Raw genomic sequence first — 25,759 nt, 5'->3', positions numbered from 1 at the left:
GCAGGGTGATCATATAATTTCTGCTCTAAACTAGGACACTTACGAGAAAGGAGGCACTATTTAAGCTGAGAAAATAGGAATAACCAGATCTGTCCTGAGCAAACTCAGGACATGTGTCACTCTAGTTAAATACAGTATCAGATGCACTGTCATTACCTTTGCGCTTTAGGGGACAGACCAGTTGAAAAAAAAAAACGTTAAATTAAGAAACCCTGAATTTTTTTCCAGTTGGACTTTCTGAACTCCACTTTTCTTTTTATAGAAGTTTTGCTGGAAATGTTAGCGATTATTGTCTTAGGTTATAATTTATGAACCTCAAAGGAATGGGATATAGCTTATAGATTCAAAATATAAGACCAGAGATTGGTATTTTTTCTATTAAAAAGACATTTTCATTTTAACCAAGTAAAGTAGAACGTCTTTTAAGTTTCTAAAATCCCAAACACACTATATAGAAAATGTATTTTTACCTTCAATTCAGCTTATTTCATAAAAACACAAAAATGGATTATTCTGGCCATCACTAGCTTATTCAAATATGGTAGAAATAATTTAATACATTTTTGCATTAACTTCCAAGCCCCAAGTTCACATTCATTCAAAAGTCTAGACACCCTAACAAGGATTCTGATTTTCCATCTTTAAGGCAGAGTGCAGAGGCGGTTAAGTGTCTCCAAAACCCAACAGCAGCTCTTCTGTCCAAGCTCACGGGAGATGAGGGGGAGCATGCAGCACGCGACAAACCCAGAAGGGAACGTTCACTTTGTAAAAATAATATTCTGATTCTCCTGATTGGATGAAGAGACTTTAGACTACAAATGAATTATATCAGTAACAGAGAATTAGGTAACATGTACACTTGAATCTTACAGGTTTGGGGGAAAAAAATCAAAACAAAGAGTGAAGTTTTGACATTGGGTCAACATCTACATGCAGAAACCAAGTAAGTATAAACACCACAAAAACAAATAAAGTTTTATGATAGATGATCTAGTAGTTTTAAATAACCATGTATCGTAGCTTAATTTGATTTAAAAATTATTACAAAGAGCAAAGTATAGGTCTATGGGAAATTAATCTGCAATAAAGAGATTAGCACAAGTTTACATTTGTAATAAGTAAATTCTACTTTTAATTAATTTCCAAATCAGGCAACTAAATTAAATATTTTATTTTCTTTACCCCAGGCTACTATTTTACTTTAAGGGGTGTAACAAAGCTACTTCAATCAACAATTGAAATTCTATGCAGGGGAGAATGAATGAGGGAAAACAAAAAATAGGAGGCTTGGTTAGCAAAACAAAACTGCATGGTTTATTTATCAAAAACAATAAAATAAGAGAATACAGAGAAATACAAAAGTTATAAAGCATAATAAATTTTATTTTTTCAGAAATGGAAAAATGACCCTGAAGTTTTAGATGCATCTTTTAGTAGTCAGTGTCTAATAATAAACAAGCAATCAATTGTATATGTTCTCTATACCTGTATCAAATGATTTTTAAATTTAAAAGATGATATAATTCCCATCATTTTTAATGTTGGCATTCAAAAGCAAAGATATAACTGAAAAGAAAACAGATGAGACATAAAATGATTTGCAAAGTGTAGTAGCTCATGAATGTAAAACAGATTCCAGTTGTAATAATACATATGCACACATACAACATTCACACACTCACCCACACTCTTATATTCCACAGACATTTCCATAACTTGAAAACAGATACTTCGCATATCAGTAAATGATTTTTTTACAAGTTAATTCTACAATCATAAAGCAATAAGCTATTAAAAGCACAAATTTTTGATTTGCTAAGTTAAACTAAGCATCTAAAGAAAAAATACTACAATGATATTGAAAGATATTTTTATTGGCTTTTTAAAAGACAAACTGCAAATGAAAATATCTTATTCAGAAAAGTAACTGCCAAAAGTCTTAAATGAAATAAATATACTATCTAATACAATCTCTTCCTGCAAGAATCTCTAAGATAGACAATGCTGAAAAACCAAGCTTCTTATTTGAAGATCCCTAAAAACTGGCATGTCCCCTAAAAAAAAAAAAAAAAGATTTTCTTATAAAGGACATGTGGAATACCCATATTTTCTTAAAATGTGTCCTAAAACAAACTCTTTTTAACACCCAAATTTTCTATATATATTAAGTCCACTTAATTTAGAATTAGTGAAAAGAATCTAGACACAATTTCTAAGAAAACAATGCAGAAAGTAATTTATGCATGGTTATTTACAGAGTTTTGCTAAATAATGATGTATAAATATCATATTCAAAAATCGGACAAAGCCTTTCTAGTAATCAGCACTGCAGGTTTCAAAAAATTATATATATAACAAAGGATGCTTCATGTGTAGAGTTACCAGGTAATTCTGAAAGCCAGAAACTAAAGCATTTGACATGGTTAATTGCATTTTTATTACGCTAAATGTCAGGTCAGAAGTCAATGGCATATACATGCTGGAAGACTGTTCATCACTCAGCCCTTTCAATTATACCAAACACTGATTAATCAAATGTGACTGGACTTTCAGTCCTACAACTTTATGGTTTCCTTCAAGTATATGCAAATCTTTAAAGTGGGCACATATGCAAATGTGCAAAACAAATGAAATATAAATGTTTTAAGAGAATGAACAGAAACGGCTTTTAAGCATAAACCACTCTGCCATTCAATTTGGAAGCTCTATCTTTTCTTCACTAATTTGTCTTCTGTTTTTAGTAGTCTTCTATTAAAGTTGTAGGTTTACAGATGATCTGGAAATTTCACATTGATATAAGAAAGGAATGTCTGGTCAACGCAGTCTAGGGACAAAGAAAGAATTAGTCTTAAAAAGTATTAAGTTTCAATTATTTAAATGACAGTTCAATAAAACCCATTTTAGAGCAGTATTACATTAAGTATATAATATTCTTGTGCTAAGGATGACAAAGTAGCATAGCTCTGAATATATTCTAAAGTTTAAGCTTCTAAAGGAGACCATCTAGAAAATATTTAGATTATATTTTAGACTATTGAAAATGCAAACAAGGTAGTCACTGAATTTTCACAGCATATTGTTTAAATCAGTACAACTACTCTGTCTTTTATCTTACAGGTAATACTGACAAACTCCTAGTGTCATTGCTTGTAAAGACATTTTACTGGTTAAAGAGAAAATATGACATCTAGGGGGAGGAAAAAACCTTAACTGAACATTTATAATGATAATTTAATATAATCCAGAAATGCAACTGTATTCATTGTACTCTTTAGCAGAAATATAAGATGTAAATAAAATTTAAGCAACCAAATCACAAACCATACAATTTATTTACAAAAACAGTATTTAGCCCGAGCAACCTTGAAACATTTTGTACTTGTAGATACATTCAGAAGTGTTGTAGTAGACACTTGGCTTATGCAGTTCAAATACTTGTTCAAATTATGTATTTATAGATGACATGTATGGTGCTTGCTTTAAAAACAGTATGGAGACCAGAGAGGTCTCTTCGTGTGAAGATCTACTAGCTGCACAATAAATGCCTTTACTGTACACTCAGGCTCCAGAGAGGCACTAACTAGTAAGACAAGCTCTGCTCATTTCCTTACGTTCCCATTTATTCAAGTTGTAGCCTTCCATGTTGATACCAACTGACACACGTTACAAAAATAATCACAGAGCTCCTATTTTCTTCACACAACTTTTATTCCTGGATCTAGTTTAAGATTAGTGCATGGCAAAAGGCTTTACAATCACAGATTTGTTTTCTGTTTTATCCACCAGATATCTATATGGATTTCACATTGTTTTATGCAAAATGCCCATTCTTTCTGTGTAAGTGCTTTATCATATTTTGTTTTTCAAGCCTTTAAATACTATACTGGTGGTTACTTCGTAAATATCCTGTAGTCAGTCTTTAAAAAGAAGTTTAAAAGTCTGATTTAAACTTTCAGTTTACTCGCTATATATTAAAAAAAAACCCCTAAAATTTATGAAATTCAAGTTTAAAAATTGAAGTTCTTAAAAGTTCACAACTTACTAAATTTCAATAAGCAACTTAGCAGTGTAAAATACATTAAGCTAAATTTTAGTAAACATGAGTACATATTAAGTATTTAATATGCACCTGGTGAATTTGAATACAAAGGGAATGTTATTTCTTACCTCTATAATAAGAAGAAGTATCTTGTTCTATGAGCTGCTGCCATACTTTCAGACATGTTTCTGACTTTCAGATAATTAACAAATCCTCTGAAGAAAAGCAGCAGGCCTGAGAAGGTTGGAATAATACAGATATATTATGTTCTTATACAGAGAGGGGGGTAAGATAAATTAAAAATAGACAATTATAAACAAGATCCTTTTGGCCTAAGGAATTTAATGTGTAGGATTCCATTCCATAATATAGTTTACACTATATATAATAATTCTATTATGAGGAAATATAATAAAGTTATATTGCCCCCCAAAATTCTTTCCATTTGTTAAGTCTAGATGTATCGAAAGTAAAGCAAATCCAGCCACAATAATACATACTAATGATTCCTTTAAATAACAAAGTTATCTAATGCATTTATACTGATTTAACTCATAGAAGAAATCTAATTTTATACCAAACTTTAGTTTAATAGTTATATTCATTGAGGACATATTTACCGATATTGAAGTATTCAAAAGAGAACATTGCATGTAAATGCTAACAATTGTGGGATAAAACCAGTAAGTCTAGCAAGATCAGGTGCCTGTCATTGGTGAAATCTGTATTTAAAGATATGTGCATTATGTAAAATAATTATTTTTATTTTCAAGTAATAAGACTAATTTGTAATAAAAATTAAGAAAAATCTGAAGCCACTAGTGATTTCTTAAATGATTTGAGATGTATCTTCTATCTCAGTGTTCTCCTCTGTAAAATAGTATTTTAAAATAATAACTATTGGGGGGAGGGAAATAGCTCAATGGTAGACTGCATGCTTAGCATGCACGAGGTCCTGGGTTCAGTCCCCAGTACCATCATTAAAAAAAAAAATACCACTTACATCACAGGTATCTTTAATAAAACAAAGCCTGTGACATGCTTCAAAGTTTCAAATGAAAAATATTAGCTAAGTATAAAAAACATTACCATATTAGTAGAGTTAAGTCTTTGATATAGCTAAGCATACAATCCTAAGGGAAACATTAACTCCAGTAAATTTTTAACCAGGTAATGGTGGGGGGTGGGGGTGGAGCAGAGGATATGGACACATGCAACTTTCCTCACCAGGAGGAAGAATCTGGCAATTTAAAATGTGAAGTCAGAACACTGTGAACTGACTATACATCAATTTAAAAAAAAAATTGTATAGAAAAAAATGCAAGTCCCAAACAAAATTAGTACCCCAACTCTAAGACAGTAATCAAAGCACTAAAATAAGAAGCATGGTTATAATAAATTGGAGAGGAAAGATAGAAGAATACACAAATAATGACTTACACAAGTGGTACAGATTTCAGCTAAATCTGATCCCATCTGCTTCTCATAGCCTAACTCTTTCCACTTGTGGCTCCCACCCTGAATTCTACCCTCATGCCCTTCCAGATGCTGTTCAAAGAAAATGATACTGTGAACCAAACACAAGAAGTATTACTGAAAAATGTAAACCAAGATTATTTGTGAAATCCCTTCTTCTGTCTATGAAGCTCCTGTTTCTAAGACATGTTTTGCTCTGTTCAGACATTTTCTAAATGAAGCCAGTCCATATCTAGAAACCAGTCACTTAGCAGCTCTGGTTTCTCAGCGATCTATGTGCTCAACGTTCTTCTGAGTGTATGTGAAAGCAGCATTTTCACCATGGATTACATTTTCACCCTCCCCTACATGCTAGATGACGGCTGTGATGTGGAACTGGGACTGTCCTCTGCATTCTCTGTCCACAGGGGACTTCCTAAGATTCCTCAATCCCCTAATATTTATAGGCAAGTAACTCATGCATGCAATCTGCTTAAGTACCTAACAGTTGTTATAAACTTTTTCACCTTTAAGTAAGAACCTCAATAAAGAGCACAGAATCAGTCAGAAAACAACATAAAAAACTCACTGAACTTTAGTACAAGTCTGACTCCCCAACAAAAACCACATTAGAATAATTTCACTATAATTATGAGAGGAAGAATCTAGGATATTTAGTGACCTTAACCGACCACTAAGATTTTGTTTCCCAAAAGATCCTAAGATCCAACAGCAGGACTAAATAAAAACTCAGAGAGAACAGTGCCACCTACTGAAATGCTAGTTTCTGGTACAGTTATGTTACTAGAAATGTGGGCTCTTAAACCTAAGCAGAAACAAAATGTATTCTTCATATTAGTAAATAAATTTGAAATATGGATTTAAAGTATAATGTGATTTTAGGATTGACTTAATTATCATATATCTAAAATGTAAAACACAAGAGAACAAAAATTGGAAATCCATAACATTCATCAACATTAATAAAAGACATACCCTGTAAGAAGAAAACAGAAGTACTGTGATCATTAGGCATGAAGCCTTTGCTCATGCCCGGCTGATAAATGATTAATGCAGGTCCATTTCAAAAGTGCAAAGAATGTTTCAATGACCCAAAAATAAAAGAATGGACAGAATATCCAACTGTCCTAGTCTCAATGTTTCTTAAGATCATTAAAAGAAATTATGCACATATATTTTCCAAAGTAAATGCTGAAAGCAATCATTTTTTTAATCATCTTAAGGCTGTCAAGTTTTGTAGTATTCAATTATCATTCAACCACTGATTGTTTAAATTGACAGGCTCTGAATTTTAAGTCAGAAATCCAGAGTGCTATGTGGAATTATCTGAATAGCTGAGATAAGTGTTTGGATATGGGAATTTAGTAGAAAAATTATTTCCACAAAAATTAGAACAAAGTATATTTATATCTTATAATTTTAGGAAATATCAAAGTTAAACTAAATGCAAATTATTCATACTGAATACATTAAGAATAAACTTACCAAGTACAAGAAATATCCACCAAAGCCAATACTGTCCATTGAAATATCCAGTAAAATAATCAGAAAACTATGGAGTGAACATAAATATATTAAACATATCTATGTACCTAAATTTGAAAAATCATAGATTAGCTTCAGTTTCAGAATGATTTACCTCAAGTAATCTTTAGCACTTAAAACAGTACACACACAAAAAAACCCCACAGAAATAATGACATATGTATATAATTATTTAAGAAAAAACTTACGTAACAGCAAACAAACATGTAAAATATTTTAGAAACAAAGACCAGTTTCAAACTGCTTGTAAGAAAGAAAGATAAGCACTATGTATCTGACTCCAACATTTTCTCATTAAAGAGTTCACATGTCAGTTCTTTTTTCATAATCTCTCAGAGCCACAGCTACCATCCCAAACACACTACAGCAACCCGCTGCTTTAGATATTAACACCAAAAGCCACATTAGTTTAATCTTATCAGATGGGGATGTTCTGCTGACCTCCAAAAAGAAGAGCTTTTGACCTTCTGTACACCCCCTACTGTTAATCACTGCCAAGAATACGAGGCGCATAAAGACCCCCAACTCATTAGAGTCTTTTTATTTTCAAACTAGATGCTCCAGCATTCAGTTCCCAACAGTGAGCTGAGAACAGTTAAATGAACCTTGAAGTGGTATTTCAACAGCTCCTGTTAGTGGCCATGGTAGATGGCTTATGTTCTCCATGAAATGAGAATATGAACAGGCAGATGGAAGGCAGGGTTTGATGATACTGGACACAGGTTATCTTTTCCTTGATTAGATTCAGGACATGATGGTTTATTTTTCTAAAAAGGTTTTGTTTTAATCAGTCTGATTTTCCAGCTTATTTTATCTGCTGTTTCCACTGGTCTCCAAACTGAATCTGACTGAACTGAAAATGAGTTTGTTAAATGCAGACTTGTCCTCAGATGTACCTATCTCCAACTTTATATCTCCAACTATTTATCTCCATAAAATTATTTCCAACTATTTATCTCCATAAAAGCTTAAAAATCCTATAGCTTTGGTAATAACAGAAATGCTTACAAGTTGTAAATAAGGTCCCTAGTGAGGAAACATAGCCACTAAAGGTTATCTACATCTGTTTTTTAAAGCCTTTAAAATATTTTCACAGAAAGTATTTACAATACATGAACCACAGTCTAAATTCTCAGCTTCGAGTTTTAGAAATTTCAAAGATTAGAAATTTCAAAGAACCATTATAGATGCAACTCCCACATACTTTTATACCTTTAAAATATGTACGATGAAGGGAGATCTAGAAAACAGAAAATGCAGCTTGTAAAGCAGGACAGCACGACATTATTGTTTAATCAAATGATTAGTAATTAGAAGTAAAAGGTTTTCACATAGGTTTTAGAGACCCGAAGAACCAAAGGAATAAAGAGCCAAAGCATACAGCACAGGGAACTATATTCGGTATCTTGTAGGAGCTCACGGTGAAAAAGAATATGAAAATGAATAGATGTATATTCATGTATGACTGAAGCATTGTGCTGTACACCAGAAATTGAAACAATATTGTAAACTGACTATACTTCAATAAAAAAAGATTAAAAAGAAAAAAAAAGAACCAAAGCAATACATTTTAAACTCACTTTTAAATATATTTTGAAGTACATTTAATATATAATACTACCTGGCAAGAGGCAACCAGAAAAAACAATGTCATTCTTCACCGAAAATATTTACCTACAACAATTCTTCATTTGCTCCCAAGCAAAGAATATAATTACCTTCATTTTGAAGAGAAAAACTCACTATGTAAAAAGGATAAATTAATAAGCTTTGGGGCTCGTTACTAAGTTATCAAAAATGTTTTAAAATACTAAAAATCATAGGGCTGGGCCAAATTGTGTTTTTGGTTTTTTAAAAATAAGTATATCATGTTGACTGGTCAACTGCAGGCACAGAAAGCACATTTTGGAAAATAAATTAACCAAAAATAAGAATTTATCTGGTTTTATTTTATTCATGTAACACCAGAATTTTATCGTTTATATCCAGTATACTTTCAAAAAGACTTGTCAGTTTTTAATAAAATATATATACATTTTTAAACAAATAGTAAAAACATCAAAAGCCTTGGGCAGAAACATCAGAATCTGGGGCTAAAGATATTTACACTAAATCTGAGCTTTACAGCAACTCAGAAACCAACAAAAAAAGCAACAGTGTGATTTATAAATTACTTAATATCTAATATAAAAGGAAACACTGGGCTTTTAAAAGAAAACCTTTCTCTCAGCAAGGGTAATGTATTGCTTGGAGCATTATAACAAAAGTCAACGTACAGTGTCACAGAGGCAGTACAAAATTAAGAGAACAGACGCGGAACAGAAATCAAGCTAGATTCCAATCCATGTACAAACTGTGGGACACCGTGCAAGAGACTAGACTTGTTATTCTTAGTTCCATCATCAGTAACATAGCTGGCCTGACATCAGCATCACTGATACAGACAGGGTTAAAGAATTCAAGTTCTTTAACTGTATCAGTGAAAAAAAAAAAAAACTGGCTTCAGGCACAAAACCAGTTTGCAATGAATTATGCCTGAAACGTAGTAAGTACGCACTGAATGGCAGCTATTGTTAAAACAAAAAAAATTTTTAAATCCTTTTCTCATATCAATTCTCAATATATACTACAGGTATAATATTAACCTTAATTCAATAAAGGTGTTTTAAAGGGAAACTAAACAGTCCCAGTGATTAAATATGATGCTATACATACCTTACATAACTTCGAGAAACTCCAGTCTTTGAGTTAAGGACCCATCTTACCACACTAACTGGGGCTGATCACTAGACAATCTAACCCCTTCTCAACCTGGGCTTCTATGAGAGCATTAGGCCCGAATATCCTAAAGGCAAAGATTGCATATAATGCACTAATTTCCTTTTTGATTCTAGAATGAGACTAGCAATTACTAACTTCAGGAGAATTGAGAAAATCAAATCGTTTTCTGTTTTCTGTGACCTAGACTAGAAATCCCATTTGAGTAATGGTAGTTCATACTATTACTAACATAACCAAGGTTGAACACATCGCACTCCAACTTTTTTGAGTTTTTCTAGTAATAACTTCCGCAAGATCTATGCTCATGATGGGAACTGTACACTTTCTAACTGAAATTAGAACAAGGATCTGCCAGGGGGCAGTTCTTACAATGGCTCAGGTTTTAATCACCTTAGAAGAAGCAAGCACACAGATTCCCCACCAAGAATCTGATTAGTACCCAAAACCTATAATCTGGTCTGAATGGAGACGGAGTCTGATAAGATTACCGAAACCCTGGAAAGTAATAAAGTAAGTTTAAGAATAATGAAGAAACACATAAAATTTATAATTTTAATATTTTTGTAACAGGTAATTTTTTAATCAATTTGATAATGTAGGTGCATAACTGAAGTGTCTAAAGCACATAAGAAAAGCTGATATATTAGTATGTGATTCTGCTGAAAATTTTAGGACCTCACTCATTCAATTAGAAATCAATGTTAAAATAAAAATGATTTGTAGAAAGTATATATTTTACTAATTGTATAATAGCATTTAAATGTGCCAGAAACTTTTAGGAAGAGTTATTAATTAACAAAGCAACTCTCCTAGCCTTCCCTAAAGAAACTAGGAGAAAAGCTTTGTAAAAAGGAGCCAAAAGGCGCCTACAAGAGGCCAAGTTAAAGAGCTGGGGGAGACTATGCTAACAGTACCGCTGCCTGTGCAATGGTTACAGAACATTGTCTGGGGACTAGAGAAGTTGTTGAGGTGGGAGGGAAAGAAAGGACTTATCGTTATCTCCCTGTACACCACCTTGTAAATGATACAAGGTAGACAGAAGGAGATTTCCAGGAACGAAAGGAAAATGAGAAGAAAGATTTAGAAGAAACATAAAGGGGGAAAAAAGATAAGTTCTGATAAGCACCTCAAAGGCCTGTACTTTACTCTGAGCTCTTAATGTTACCAGAGGGAAAAAAGAGTGAGAAGATTTTTAAGTCCGTGATAATTTTACTAACCAATGGGAATGTTTATGTTTTAACTGATTTTCAGCAGGACTACACTACATGATTTACATAGACTCGTGCAGCAGCTGGGCAAGGGGCTCTAAATACATCATTTCCATACCTCACAAAAATACTGAAAGGCAGCTGTTGTCAGTCTGTTATGAAGAAACTAATGCCCAGAACAATTTACAAACTTAAAGTTCGAACAGTGATATAAAAAGATGAGATTCAAACTCAAATTTTTCTGATTTCAAAGCTTTTCCCAGGTACTAACACGCTCTCACACAGTCATAAAATGTTCACACAACAGAAGTCACTATACGAATTAAGTGCAGATGTTAAGAATAAGCTTCAAAATAACTCAATTCATATACACAAAATGAACATTTATGAACCACACAGGAAATTTCATGTTTTAATTTTGAGAGAGAAAAGTGACAGAGACTACTGAGACACTCACCCTGACAATGAGGATCCACTTGATCAAGGAAAGGCCAAATCCACAGATGGCACCATACCTTCCAGCTATGGTATTGGTGATACAGAAGGATAAACAAAATCCAAGCCAGTTGAAAATAAATGCCACTGAAAGCAAGAGAAATAGTTCTTTTAAAGACCACACTTTGGAAATAAATTAACATAGACATAATATAAACAAAACCTCACTGCTCAACAGAAACAGCAGTTCCCTTTCTTTTAACTCTGTGCCATCAAGTCTTCTTTATAGCCTACAGATTACCTTTTGCAAATATGTTAGTTATTTACTATACATTAACAAATGGGTAAGCTCAGTATCCTGTCAGTTTGGTCAGTTAGAATCAATTCCTTAAAGCTTATCACCAATTGGTGAAATGACATTTTTAAACTGGTTAAAAATTAGGTCACCATGTAGCTCCCATGTGATCCTACCCAAGAAGTCCAGACTCAGCAATTAGCCAACCAACTTGGCTTTTTTAAAAAGCAATATTAAAGATGAGCCAAATAAATTATAAAATGCTGTTCCCAGAGCAGATGCTGTCCACGGCCTCCTCCTCCTACCTAACACAATCTGTTGTCCCCCTTCCCAGGAACCCACCCACCCACCACTCTAGCCTTTTATTTCAGGGAAGTCTGGACCCCATACTTAATCCCAAAATGTGGGTACTGAGTAGTCTGGGAAACTCCCTGCCAGTGAATTTTTTTTTTTTTTTTTTAGTAAGACTTCTGCAAAACAGTCTTAAAAACACCACAAGGAGAGGGAGGATGGAATACAGGTGAAATAACAGGGGCTCCAGATGGCTCATTGTTGAAGCTGGGTGATGGGTACAGAGAGGTTTGTCACACTCCTGTCTAGTTTGAGAATTTCTACAATAAAAAATTTTTAAAAAGAAAAGATAAGGCCTTTCCTCTTCCACTGGATGTCATGTTTAAACGTAGTACCTGGACCTGCTGCAGGGATCCTGCTATCAGCCCGAGGATTAAACCATCACTCCAAGTGGGGAGGAGTGAAGAAAAGTGAGCGCAGGGCCACCGCACTGGCACGGTCTGCGCCTGAGGTCTGCTCGTCTATGGACTTCTTGTTTTGTGAGCTCATCTCCTAACTATTTAAAACAGTAAGTTTCCTATCACTTGCAGAAGAAACCTTTTTGCCACAGGTCCTTGAGATATGATCAGAGTGCCCTACTTATGTCTCAGACACCAACATTACCAAGTAATAATAGTAATAATAAAACTGAAGACCCATTTGAACCTAAATTTGGTCTTCTTCAGTGCCCACCCTCTTACCCTAAATTTCTCCAACCAACCCTCAGAGAGAATAAAGTAAATTACCCAGAGAAATTCTGGTTTTTCATGATTCTGAAGACAAAGAGGAAACATTTTAGGTAAGTTTAAATGCAATGGCTATTTCTTCAAAGCAATGCGCCTACTCCTGTCACTTCTTCCCTCATAATACTCTTTAGTCACAGCTTTCTTGATCATTTATGGGAACCTGTACTACATGGTGCAATAGACAGAAGAGTGAATTTTGAAATAAGAGACCTGTGTTTGGGTCACACCATATTCACTCACTGGATATAATCTTGGACTCACTGCTGACTTGTGAGCCACAGTTCTCTGACCTTTAAGTACCTACTTCACAAGGATGATAAAAGGATTAAGGGAGATAATAAAGAGCTTAGCATAGTACAGAACCTGGCATATGGCGACTGCTAAAAAAGTTAGCCATCAGCCATCATCATTACCCATACAAAACGATCCCCTCACATGACAGTGGAGGTCCTGTCTTCCCTTCAAAAAAAAAAAAAAAAAATTCAGGAGACACTAATATAAAAAAGCTTGTTTATTCTCTACTTTTTAGTTACCATACTGGATAGCAGAGATAGAATACTTCCATCATTGTAGAATATTCTGTTGCACATAGCACATAGCAAAAAGCGTATTTTCACTTTCAAGTATGTGTGTTTAGCTTGTCTAATGTTTGCGTTAGCAGTGGGGAAAGCTCAGAAAAGATAATTATTTTGTATCTATTTAAAGTAAAGAATTTACACTAACAAATAGCAGTAGAGATCCCCAACTGGTTGCCACATATGTGTTAGTGTGACAAGCTGAGATGCTTCTCTCCTAAATCCATAGGACAGGCAGGTGAGGTGTGGGCAGGGGACAGACCCACGGTCCTGAGCACGCCCCTCCGTCATCCCAGTATGCTAAAACATTCTATCATGTTGTAAGCATGTCATGTTGTTAAAACATAGGAAGCGCTGATGGAGAAAATCCAAAACAGCAAAATATTCCAAAAGTGTATTTTCACCTTCGAGTATGTGTATGTTTAGCTTTGGGGGAAAACAGTTTAAACACTGTTCACTTTCTTCAAAATTAGACTTACCAATATCTATTACACATATCGCTGTACCCAAAATAGGAGTTAAGACCCAAAAGAACAAAAAAGTACTTACTGAGCCACCTTGTTTTCTTGATGCTCTCTGCCAGTGGTATGAATTCCTATACCTTGTGCTCATGTGACATAGCTTGTTATAGACTGAATTGTGTCCCCTCAAAATTCAGGTATTAAAGCCCTCACCCTCAGTGTGACTACGTTTAGAGACAGGGCCTTTAGGGAGGTAATTAAGTTTGCATGAGGTTATGGGTGTAAAGCCCTAACAGAGTAGGACTGGTGTCCTTACAGGAAGAGACACCAGAAAGCTCTCTCTGCACACAAGCAGAGAAGAGGCCGTGTGAGGACCCTGCAAGGCAGCCATCTGCAAGCCAAGAAGAGAACCCTCACCAGAAACCTTGATCTTGAACTTCTAGCCTCCAGAACAGTGAGAAAATAAATTTTCATTGTTTAAGCCACCCGGTATGTGGTATTTTGTCATGGCAGCCTGAAAAGACTAGTATATAATAACTCAGTCTTTGACTGGTTTAAGCACTAGGAAGACAATGCCGTTGTGACTACTGAAGCACACACAGATTCACTTTTTACAGTACTACGAAGGACACATCACTTTTATGGTACTTTTGAGGGGGAAAAAAATGAAAAGAAATGCATAACTTGAATCTAATCATAAGGAAACATTAAATAAAACCAAATTGAAAGATATTCTACAAAACTACTGGCCAGTACTCTTCAGAAGAGTCAAAGGCATTAAGAAACAAAGACAATTCTTATTGATCACTGGACTGAAGTTGTGTATGTTAACACTTGGAAAAGCCAGATGAAAGTTATAAGGCAATTGTACTATTTTTGCAACTTTTTTGTAAATTTGAAATTATTTCAAATTAAAAATGAAACCTTTAAAAAAATTTTTAATTTAAAAAATGTTTAAATACTTGCTTTCAAAATAAATGACAATCATAAATAAATACACATGTAATACTAACATTAAGTACTTATTAATTTTTTGATCACAGAAGAATTCTCATTATACATAAATGCACCAGGTTTGACATACAGTAAGTTCCCAAGTAATCAATTTCACTTTACTTAATTCTAAACTGCACAAAGGCAAATTTCTGCCTTATCTTCATGCAATTCTCTTTGTTTAAACTGTCAGCCATTGAGAAAAACATGGAGCCAACAATTTATTAATTTTAAGACATTTCCACTAAATTAAAAGCAATGTGAGGACCAGAAAATTATTTTTCTTATAAACAGAACAAATTCAATAAAATTTAATACTTCACAAATATTATGAGTTTCTTAAAGTGTAGTTACAAGTCTTAGATGTTCCCTTTCTAGATTCATTTGCAATATGTAACCCCATATAAAAGCTATATAGAAACACAGCTCTATATGAACAGAATAAGTCATCATCATATTGTTTTTCAGTGTTTGGTACCCAGATAAACCTCTTTAAGAACTGTTAACTTTTATGACTTGTCCATGTGAGGTGCCTGAAAGAACTTACTGAATAAAGATGTTCAGAATCACCAATCATTGGGGAAATGCAAATTAAACCACAACTAGACACTACCACACAACTATCAGATTTCTAAAACCTTTAAAACTGTCAATACCAAATGCTGATGAGGATCAGAGAAATAGAACTCTCACTGCTGATGAGGATGTAGAATGGTACAGCCACTTTGGAAGACAGTTTGGCAAATTCTTACAAATCAGAATTAATGTTTTAAAACACCCTTCTAATTCTTTTTAAAGTTACATACAAATAACTTAATATCCATTTAATTATGGTCCCCTGAAGTCTAAAATGGAAATAATGAAGGTGATTAATTATTATGTAGCACAGTCAAGTGAAGATTCACACATGGTACAAAGGCTAAACCTTAGAAGAATAGTCTTCTAAACAGAGTCCATTACATTTTTAAACACTAGAGTTCAAGGTCATTTCCACAGAATGTCAATTATCCAATGAACCAAATCTTAATTTATATAACTGACTTCTACTCCATCCTTTAAAAGAGAAAACCTGTTAAAAATAAGCTCAGACACAACAGGTTAGGCACGCCTGAGGCATTCTGCAGTGACACTTCGAGATTATGAGAAGCAAAAACATTATCAGTGGATACACACATTTCTTTCTTTACATTTTCTGAACATGAACTAGCACTTTTCTTACCAAATTTAGGTGTAAACGTTTTTGGGGTGTTACATGTGGTAGGAGACTGAATCACAGACATTGAAAACAGAGAAGGGAAGAATTAAACCAACAAAAGGTTTTAATTCAAATAGTCTTATTAATATTCCCTGCAGTTTTATTTGTACAACTTATATAATGTGAAATGCTTAAATCAATAGCTATTAGTTTAAGGAGTATGGAAAATGCAGCAAGCTGCAATTTGCAGAACAGCCACTAGATGGTAGTGATTACAAATAAATTTATGCTCATTTAAGACAAATAAACTGAAGCACTGGCCAACAGCCTACCTGGAAAAATGTTACCAGGAAATGAAGGTGAAAAGTAATTTATAATTTTACTCGTATAATATTAGTGCAATAGTTGTAAAATAGGAAGCATAAAGATATAAGTTGCAGAAACATAATTTAGTAAAAAATGTAATAAAAGGCAGATAACTGATATTTATATTAAATATAAATATCTATATTCATATTAATATCCCACCCCTGGCTAAAAATAAGGTCAACCAAGTGTACAGATTATCATGCATTAACAATACTGGTGTCAGTGAAATGTTTTCAGATCTAAAAAATAAAGGTTGAAAAGAAGATGGCACGGTTAAATGAAATACAGAAATGGAGAGATAATAACCAAATTCTGAGTAAAATAACTAGGTGGCATCAAATAACCTGTTTTTATTTCTAAAAAACAGGTTATTTATATTACAAATAGTTACAATAAACTTAAATTTTTTCTTTTCCAATTAAGAGTTCTCAGAAGACATAACCATGAAATGGTTAATGTTTATGTTGCTCTTTTTGTAAAGAAAATATGTGGGAAGCCTGATATTAATATAAAGGATTACCAGTTGAACTAAAACTAAGAAAACAAGGTTCACTAGACTAATAATACAAAACCGAGTCATTTGTAGCCAAAGTGTTCCTTTCCTTTTCATCACATCCAACATCATTTCTAACTACAAACTGTGTCTAAAACCACAAGATATAAATATTGCACATACATTAATTATCTGGTTGCCAACCTGAATATAATTCACTAATTCTGAAGAGAAAAATATGTTTGCCTACCCTTCCACCCACACATCTCTGAGCAATTATCTACTTCTCTTCAGCAGGTGGAATGAAGGAACAAAAGGAAGCAAGAAACCATTGCAAAATGGAGGAAAAATTAAGTGAATTCTCAGATGCAAAAGTAACTCAATTCAGGAAGTATATACCTTCTATATTTTCTGTTTTTAAAGTTGAATGTGGTACTTTAAATAAGTAAAATATTCCTCGGTTTTATTGTCAAAATGAACTTTACAATTAAAATAAATTAAATCAGCATTCTACTAAAGAAGGTATGAAATCTTCATCATTTAACCAGGTTGAGGGCAGAAATTAACTGTATCATAATCTAATAAATTTATTTACTTGAATATTGGGTTTCCAAAACTGATTTTTTTGCAATTTCAATAGTTTGAGTGTCATAATACCATTTACTGAGTGTGCTATGTGCTAATCCCTGTGTTATGAATTGAAATAATGAAGACTGTAACAAAGTCTTCCCACAAGTAGCTTAAGTCTACTCTATAAGGTCAAACATTAAATTAAGAATGTTGAAAAATGTTAAAAAATATTCCTTAGGTTTCTGGTCTTCTAATTACTGACCATTCATCCCCAAATAAAACAAACTTTCATATTTTTGTGTCTCAGATCACAGTGTTCCAGTTGCCCAAAACGTCTCCTTTTCCAACCCTTCCTCCTACTTAAAGACGCTCAAATGGAAATTCTCAGCCCCCAAAGCAGAATTTATCATTTCATTATACATGCTCCTGTAACAGTGAATGGACATGCAGCACTTCAATGCAGAAACACATTTCGCTTTAAATATGCTTATAGGTATCTCTCTGCACTCAGTGTCTAGCATAACGACTGTAATACAAAGTCACCTGGTAAGTGTTTGATAAATCCTAGGATTAGTATTGTAACATATGATCACACTTAGTTCAGTATCAGGAGCAATTTACATTTTAAACAAGGTAGACACACATTGACAGTATCTGCCTTTCTTCACTATCTGTTACTTTCAATACACAAACAGCCAATATATGCAACAACGACAAAAAAAAAAGTTTGGAAGTGAAAAGCACTTACTGAAAAATGCCAGCATGAAAATCCCGTCATTCCCCACTCTGAGCTGGTCCGGATCACTGAAGTCATCTCTTGGTGGACACTCTTCCTCCTGAATCTGCAAAACATGTAACATGAGAGGAGCTCACTAAGCTAATTACAACCTTATTATCTTAAGTGTAAAGATAAAAATTTAAGTAAAATCCAATGTCCTCAATTTATCATACAGACAAAATGAGACAATGAGTAGAATGTCTGGCATGCAATAAGTACTCAAAAAACATCAGCAAATATTCAATATTCGTGGGCACCCTTGAAAAGAGTAACTTAAAAGGTAAACACAAAAGGTAAAAAGTGAGTTAACACTGAACTAATGAAATCATGAAAGATGGATGTGACTGCTGCATTAGTATCAAATGGAAAGAGGAGTTTTCATAATCAATGGTAGACTTTACATTGGCCCATCTGTGGTTGGCAATTTGGCAATATTTATCCAAAATAAAATGTATGCATCCTCTGACACAGCAATTCCAGCTCTTCAAGTATAATGTACAAAAATACACATATATTCTCACTTAGAAGAAATGATGTATTAAAGATAACTCATTACAGCAATGTTAGTAAGGGCAAAGAAATAGACACAATCTAAGTGCCCTTTAACAGTGGACTACTGTTGGGAGATAATTCTCCACGAGTTTTTTACCTTTCAGTGTGTCTTCCAGGTAGAGGAATAGGCTTCCTTTTTTCTGTACCATCTTTTCAAGGATTTTTATATAGCAGATGGCTTTGGGAGAGGGAGATAGTATCTCTCTGCAGAGCAGAGATGTAGGCAGGCTTATTTACCATTAGGGAATACTGGGTTCCCTTTACTCAGGGTTTCACACTGAGTATAGAGGCACACTTGTCCCTCTTTGAGTTGTGCTGTGGGACCTGAGGCTCGGGAAACTGGTATGAGAAAATGCTAATACCCTGGCTACTACTACTGCTGCGAATATTAAAGTTTTCTGACCCAGCAGCCTTGTTTTCTGTGAGCATCCACAAAACCGTGACAAGCTAATCAGTTAGCTTGCAAGTAGGGTAAAATTTCAGACTGTTTATAATTCTTGACAAACCAATGAAATCAATTATTGTATATCTAAAACAATGAAATTCAAACATCCATGTAAAAATTTTTAAATAGAACAAAGAAGTTTGTCATAGTCTAATGACAATCTCCAAAATGTATTAAGTGAAAATCGCTTGTATAGTACAATACTTTTGTGTAAAAAATAACATACAAATGTATTAACGTAGTTGCTTGTAAATGTAGAAACACTTCTCTGAAGGTACATAGTGTTTTAAGCAGATGGATAAACCAGTGCCAAGGTCCTAAGATAGAATCATACCTGGCATGTTAGAGAAATAGCAAGGAGGCTAACATGGGTGAATCAGAGTGAATAAGAGAAAACAGAAAGAAATAAGGCCAGAGAGTCCCCTGAAGGACCTGGATTTTACTGAGTGAACTGGGAGGTCTTACAGAGTTTTGATCAAATGAATGACGTGACCTGATTTACAAACAGATTACCTCCATGTCACACATAATCTCAGCTGGATCTTAATGTTTCAGTTCTGTGCTGGTACACACAGAGGCTCAGAGAAGCTAAGTGCTCTGCCCAAGATCACATAATTAGTTAGGTCAAGGCAGGACTTGAATCTAGGATACCAACCTTCTCTCCATTCAGTCACAGTATTCTCACTACGTATGTTGTGAGAAAAGACTTTCAAAACCGTATTGCTCATAATTTACAAAAAAGATCCCTTAAACTCTGCAATTATATATCCTAGGAAACCCTCATATAGTGACTGGCAATTATTAAATACATACTAATAAAAGTTTGTATTATTTCAAGCTAATTCAAGAAATAAACATTAAAGCACAGTATGAACCCCCCAGAAACACTGTCAATATGATAGCAAGAATATAAATATTTCATACTCTTTTGAAACTTACCAGCCCAACAGATTTTATCATAGGACATCATTTTTAAAAAGACAGAAGACATGTCCCTCACAGCATAAACACTGGAAAACACACACACACTTGAAAAGAATCATTGTTCACTAGAGAGGAACAGCCACTATATTATATTGATTTCACAGAAGTTCATGCAAACATTAACAGAAAAACATTTACATGAAATGCTTCAAAAATAAAATATGATACCTATGCAATAATTTCAATTACATTAAACACTGACTTATAAACCCTAAAATTGACTAAAAATTTTTTTAAAACGAAGCACTGTACATTTGCAGCAACACAGATAGACCTGGAGATCATCATTCTAAGTGAAGTAAGCCAGAAAGAGAAAGAAAAATACCATATGATATCACTCATATGTGGAATCTTAAAAAAAAAAAAAAAGGCACTAATGAACTTACTTACAAAACAGAAACAGACTCACAGAGATAGAAAACAAACTTACGGTTATTGGGGGGGGAAGTGGAGTGGGAAGGGATAAACTGGGAGTTCAAGATTTGCAGATACTAACTACCACATATAAAATAGATAAACAGTAAGTTTATACTGTATAGCATAGGGAACTATATTCAATATCTTGTAGTAACCTATAATAAAAAGTATGAAAAGGAATATATGTGTGTATATGTAAGACTGAAACATTATGCTGTATAGCAGAAATTAATACAACTTTATAAACTGACTATACCTCAATAAAATAAATTAAAAATTAAATAAAATGAAGCACTGAAATAGAACAACTGTGGTATTTCTTTTCTCTAATTTCCCACATTGGCTAATTTAAAGAAAGCGTTCATTAACTTAATTAACTGTTACTTATTAAACACCAAGATAATAATAGCTAGGTGCCAGATAATAGCTAGGTGCTAGAAATTTAAACACAAGGTCCTTGTTCTGGAGTTGCTCAGTTTATCAAGTGCTAGCTTTTATGCCAAAAGATAAAAGTTACTGACACACAATTTTAAACAAAGTATAAAAAAAACCAAACTCTACACACTGTAAGGTTATAAGGTGAGAGTAACTCTGAGAGTTTTATAAAGTGAATTGCATACAATTCAAATATTTTTATAGAAATATTAAAAGTGAGTAATTCATTTCTGCAAATCTATTGAATCATCACATAATCATACCTGCAAGTCTATACATTAGAAATAAGAAGCAGTAGAAACAGTATTGTCTCCAAGTCTCCTGGCTACCTATATTCCCCCATTGAGACTGGAATTAAGAAATAAACTTTCAGCTCATCCGGCTGAGATTCATTTACGACTGAATGTACCCAAACGCAGAGGTTTTTTGTTTTGTTTTGTTCTTGTTTTTTGAATCTGAGTCAGGTACAGAAACTCATATTCAATCATACTTTGCAGAAGGAGGGTGCTGGGGCACTGGGATAGAAAGTGACGAATCTGAAAGATTTTTTTTTACAAGGACCTAAGTTAGCCTTTTGTGTACAACTCTTTGTAGTTTTCCATAAAATTTTCCATAATCCTCACAAGCTAGAGTTACAATAATATGAGAAACAAGTAAAAGAAGTACATTCTTCTTTATGGGTATGTTCCAGTTCATGCTAGGGGTCACATTACTTTCTAAAACAAGACACTGGAAATGATGCTAGTGAAGGTTTTACCAGAAACCCTTTCAGAGTTTTCCCTCCAAAAGGTAAAATCACCTTTATGCTTATCTTAAAGCACAGAATAAGACTTAATGCTTCCTACTTTCTCTTTAAAGCTCTACCCTATTGTGTGGAAGTTAGGGCAGTAGAGGACCCAAGGTCCTTAACAGTCTTTAAGGAGCCTGACACGCTCCTTGAGAAAAGGGGTTACAGTTCTGCTTCTACACGAGAGTGTGTGTGCGTCTACACGAGTGTGTGTCTGTCTACACAAACACATGTACAGACACATACGCGCCAAGCACTCTAGAGCTGACTGTGACAGAAACGCCATGTCTTCTAGATCCACCCTCTTCTCTAGACTCCCCACGTCCAGCATCAAAAATCCTTACTGACTGAGCAATATTTACGCCGCCGTCTTACCAGAGACTTACTCCCCCACGGAGGGAAAAGGCAGAAATAATAAATTTGAGGTTTACTGTCTTTACTTCTGTGCCCAAGTCTATTTATGTTCACGTTTAACTGTGTGTGGTCGACGGTGAAAGCGCGAGCAGGTATGGAGAGGGTTGAGGTTAATGGGAGAAACCCATTTAGGAAAAAAGCTCACCTCTCAGATAATCTGTGCACTGGGCTCTGGCCTGACAGTGGCAAGAGGAGAATGCTGCTCATACAAACACCCTTCTCGCCCTCTGCCCCTCACCTAAGTCTAGCTGTCCTGTATAAAGTGGTATTTTTGTGTCTTTTTCCTGAACAAAATGGGACAAATCCAGAATTTTAAATGATGTCTCCAAAGTGTAAATCAAGAAAACAAGGCAATGAACCCTAGACCTGTTTGCAGCCACACTGAAACCTAAGTAATGTCCACCTTTCACCCAGCTGTAGAATAGCACGCATCCATCTCATGGACTCCCCATTACTGAGACAGACACTCCTTTTACCAGGACAGGAAATAACATACATATATGTCACCAGCTCTGTTACTAAGACAGGAAGATAAGGGGAAAGGGCAGTGGAATCCTTGATCATCTTTTCCAAATTCTAGGGTAGGATGTGGTAAAAGGACTGAAATAAAGCGAATTGACAAACATAATCTGAAGGCCTTGTAACTTACTTCTCTGTGTTTTTAACCTACCTTGAGTTCATTCATAGAGTCACTAGACTGGCTATGCTAAAATATAAAACATGAATAGAAAAAACAATGACTTGTGATTATAGTCATGGACCACAGAATCTCAGCTATAAAAGGAGGGAAATATATAAGGAAATATGTAAGGTGGGAAATATATAAGGACACTGACAGGGACGAGGTTGATGGTGTGGGGTAACTAGAGTGAGGGAGTCAGAAGGATGAGGGGGGTGAAGGTCAGCGTGTGAGATGCTTGAAATCAAGATTTAGGAAGTGATAAATGACTGGTAAAGATAACATGCAGGATGACCATAAGCTAAGACAGCGTGCAGGGGAAGGTAACAGAAATGGAAATGAGAAGGACAAGGAATGCAGAAGGTGAATTTAACTAGGAGAGTGCCCACTTCACCACAAAATGATGACACAAATAAGTAGTAGTAGAGAAAATACCAAAAAAAAAAAAAAAAAAAAAAAAAAGCACAGAGGACTACTTTCGATATTACTAAATGTTCATATCAATTAACACAGTGCTGTTCTCACGGAAACCATGGCAGTGTCTTACTCTTTGAGATGCTTCTGCGGCCGCGGCGGCCATTGCAGCAGCTTTGGCTTTCTCCGCTTCATCATATGTAGGAAGCGAGGTAGCAACACTGTAAGGAGGTGGCACAGGATAAAATTCACTGTAAACTTCCGTATCTGAAGAAAAAGATTTGAAAAAGATAACCATTAAAAGAAACTAATATAATTTCTATAGCCAAAATAGAATTTAATAATTTATAAAACGCCACAAAGGACCATTACTGCCATTTGCAGCCTCCTGTTATAAGCTGTGCAACATATAAATTACTACTGCCCTGTATATATTATTTTAGTTCTAAACACATTATCAAGAGAAAAAACTGATAAATATCATCTAAAGGCTGATCTACAAAACAGGAACATCAAGAATGAGATTCTGAAAATCTGTGTAAGACAAAGGAGGTAAGAAACACCACAGACAAGCATCCTCCACGTGCCTATTTCTATGCTCAGATAATTTATTTGCCCATAATTTCACAGCCAAAAAAGTTAAAATATCAGGATAATTGTGACAAACACGGATATAGTACTAGCCATTTACTACACCACTTCTCTGTACATTAAACTCAGCAACTCTGAGTTTCAGAAAAGCGAAGTGATTCGCCCAGTATCACGTGGCCAGTAAGTGGCAGAACCCATGAATTTCCTGACTCCAAACACTTGGTTCTAATAATATATAAGAGGTTAATTTTTCTTACCGTCAGTTTTAGCAACTCCTAGGCAAACTCACTATTTCTCTTCACTAAAAGATTTGATGATTTTTAACTTTTTTTCATTTTTGTCTTTTCTCCTCCCATTTTTCCTACATCTACCTAGTTCTTTAAATTTTCTTTTTATGAAGAGTTTCTTCCTCCCCAATTTTTAAGCTATTTTTGAAATATGATCTCCAGAAACATATTACAATATTAAGTACAGACTGCTTATTTAAAAAAAAAAACTACATCACTGCCAACTTTGGTATAAGTAAAATAATACATACAGGTCAATCAACTGCCTAGACTTACGCTAGAATCACTAACATAAAAAACAGATAGATTCTAAAAGTAGTCCACACCACAATGTTTGACATCACTTCTGTGATTTCCTCTATTATAACTATAGTATTTTTACATTTTCTACATTGGTTTATAATTTTATCTATCTTTATCAGAATTTCTTGCACTTTCAACATGAAAGTACACTGCGCTCTAGCTATACTTTTTTAATTGTGTTTTAATGTATATAGGTGAGCTTTTTTTATTAAGTTTTTTTTTTTAATGCTACCAATAAGTGCTAATGATCTGAAGTTAGGCAACTTTTACTCTAATGACAGGCAGTGGTAGTGGCAGTGTAAGACTGAATGTTCTCCACCAAAAGGCACAAGAGTCATAAATTCTTAGAAAAGACTTACTATTAGGATGTAAGAACACCGTACACAGTTAAGTAAATAGATTTCTAGTTCTGAAGACTAGAGCAGAAGCAAAATTTTAGGAAAAACAATGAGTATGAATTTTAAGGCAGTAACATTAAAATGATAAATTTTAAAAATGGGAACAATCACATACAGTATTCAAGGAGTTGAGATCCTTTACATTAAAAACATTAATGTAAACATTACAGATATGTAAGTTTTTGAAAAGTGTTAACATCCAAGATAGAAAAAGTTTCCCCACCAGGAACAGGTGAAAGTTGGAAATGAACACCTTTAATTTTCACTTGTTAATTTTACTTATTTTTCTTCCCTTTAAGGCAGTGGTTGGTTCTCACCACAGATTTAAAGTCTGGGGCACTCCAATCCCAGCTCCTCTTCTTAGGTGTTGTGTGACCTCAAGCAAATCACTGAAGCACTATGAAGTTCCACTTTCTCATCCACACTGCTGACCCAGCAAGGCTTTAACTTGCTGTTATGAGGTAAAATGGAAGAGTATTCAAGGGGACTCTGTAAACTGAGGCATTATACCAATGTCAACTGATGTTGCTCAGATCTATAAAATCAGCCATAAAGTGACCAACTGAAGAATATAATCACCACAGAAAACCAGCACTGTCCATGCCTAAAACATAACAAGACTAAGAAGCTGAAGAAAAATAGTATCAATAGTTTACATTAAACAGAGAAACAAAATTCCAGAATTACTCAGTTCTTGTGCTCAATTATACTTAGGAAAGCAAAAAAATTAAAGACCAGGAATCACAGAGGAGAATATGAGAAAA

General features: G+C 34.3%; 1 protein-coding gene across 2 annotated transcripts in view; it reads right to left on the bottom strand.

Annotated features, from left to right (window-relative positions):
- Positions 1–1,291: 1,291 nt before the first annotated feature.
- The window catches only part of NDFIP2 (Nedd4 family interacting protein 2), a 56,723-nt gene continuing 32,255 nt past the window's right edge, over positions 1,292–25,759 (bottom strand). The window contains exons 3-8 of one of the 2 annotated variants that reach the window (XM_045509109.2): positions 23,550–23,683; positions 18,260–18,353; positions 11,507–11,631; positions 7,001–7,067; positions 4,168–4,273; positions 1,292–2,054 (exon numbers count right to left, since the gene is read on the bottom strand). In XM_045509109.2, the coding sequence (XP_045365065.2) occupies positions 4,170–4,273; positions 7,001–7,067; positions 11,507–11,631; positions 18,260–18,353; positions 23,550–23,683 (524 nt within the window). In that variant the 3' untranslated portion in view covers positions 1,292–2,054; positions 4,168–4,169. Of the gene's footprint in view, positions 2,825–4,167; positions 4,274–7,000; positions 7,068–11,506; positions 11,632–18,259; positions 18,354–23,549; positions 23,684–25,759 lie in introns of both variants that reach the window. The other variant, XM_010973523.3, reaches the window with a different exon arrangement.

This window comes from Camelus bactrianus, chromosome 14, assembly GCF_048773025.1.
Source record: "Camelus bactrianus isolate YW-2024 breed Bactrian camel chromosome 14, ASM4877302v1, whole genome shotgun sequence".
NCBI classification, from domain to species: Eukaryota; Metazoa; Chordata; class Mammalia; order Artiodactyla; family Camelidae; genus Camelus; species Camelus bactrianus.
Note: the sequence above shows the minus strand (reverse complement) of the source record. Positions and strands in the feature narration are given on the sequence as shown.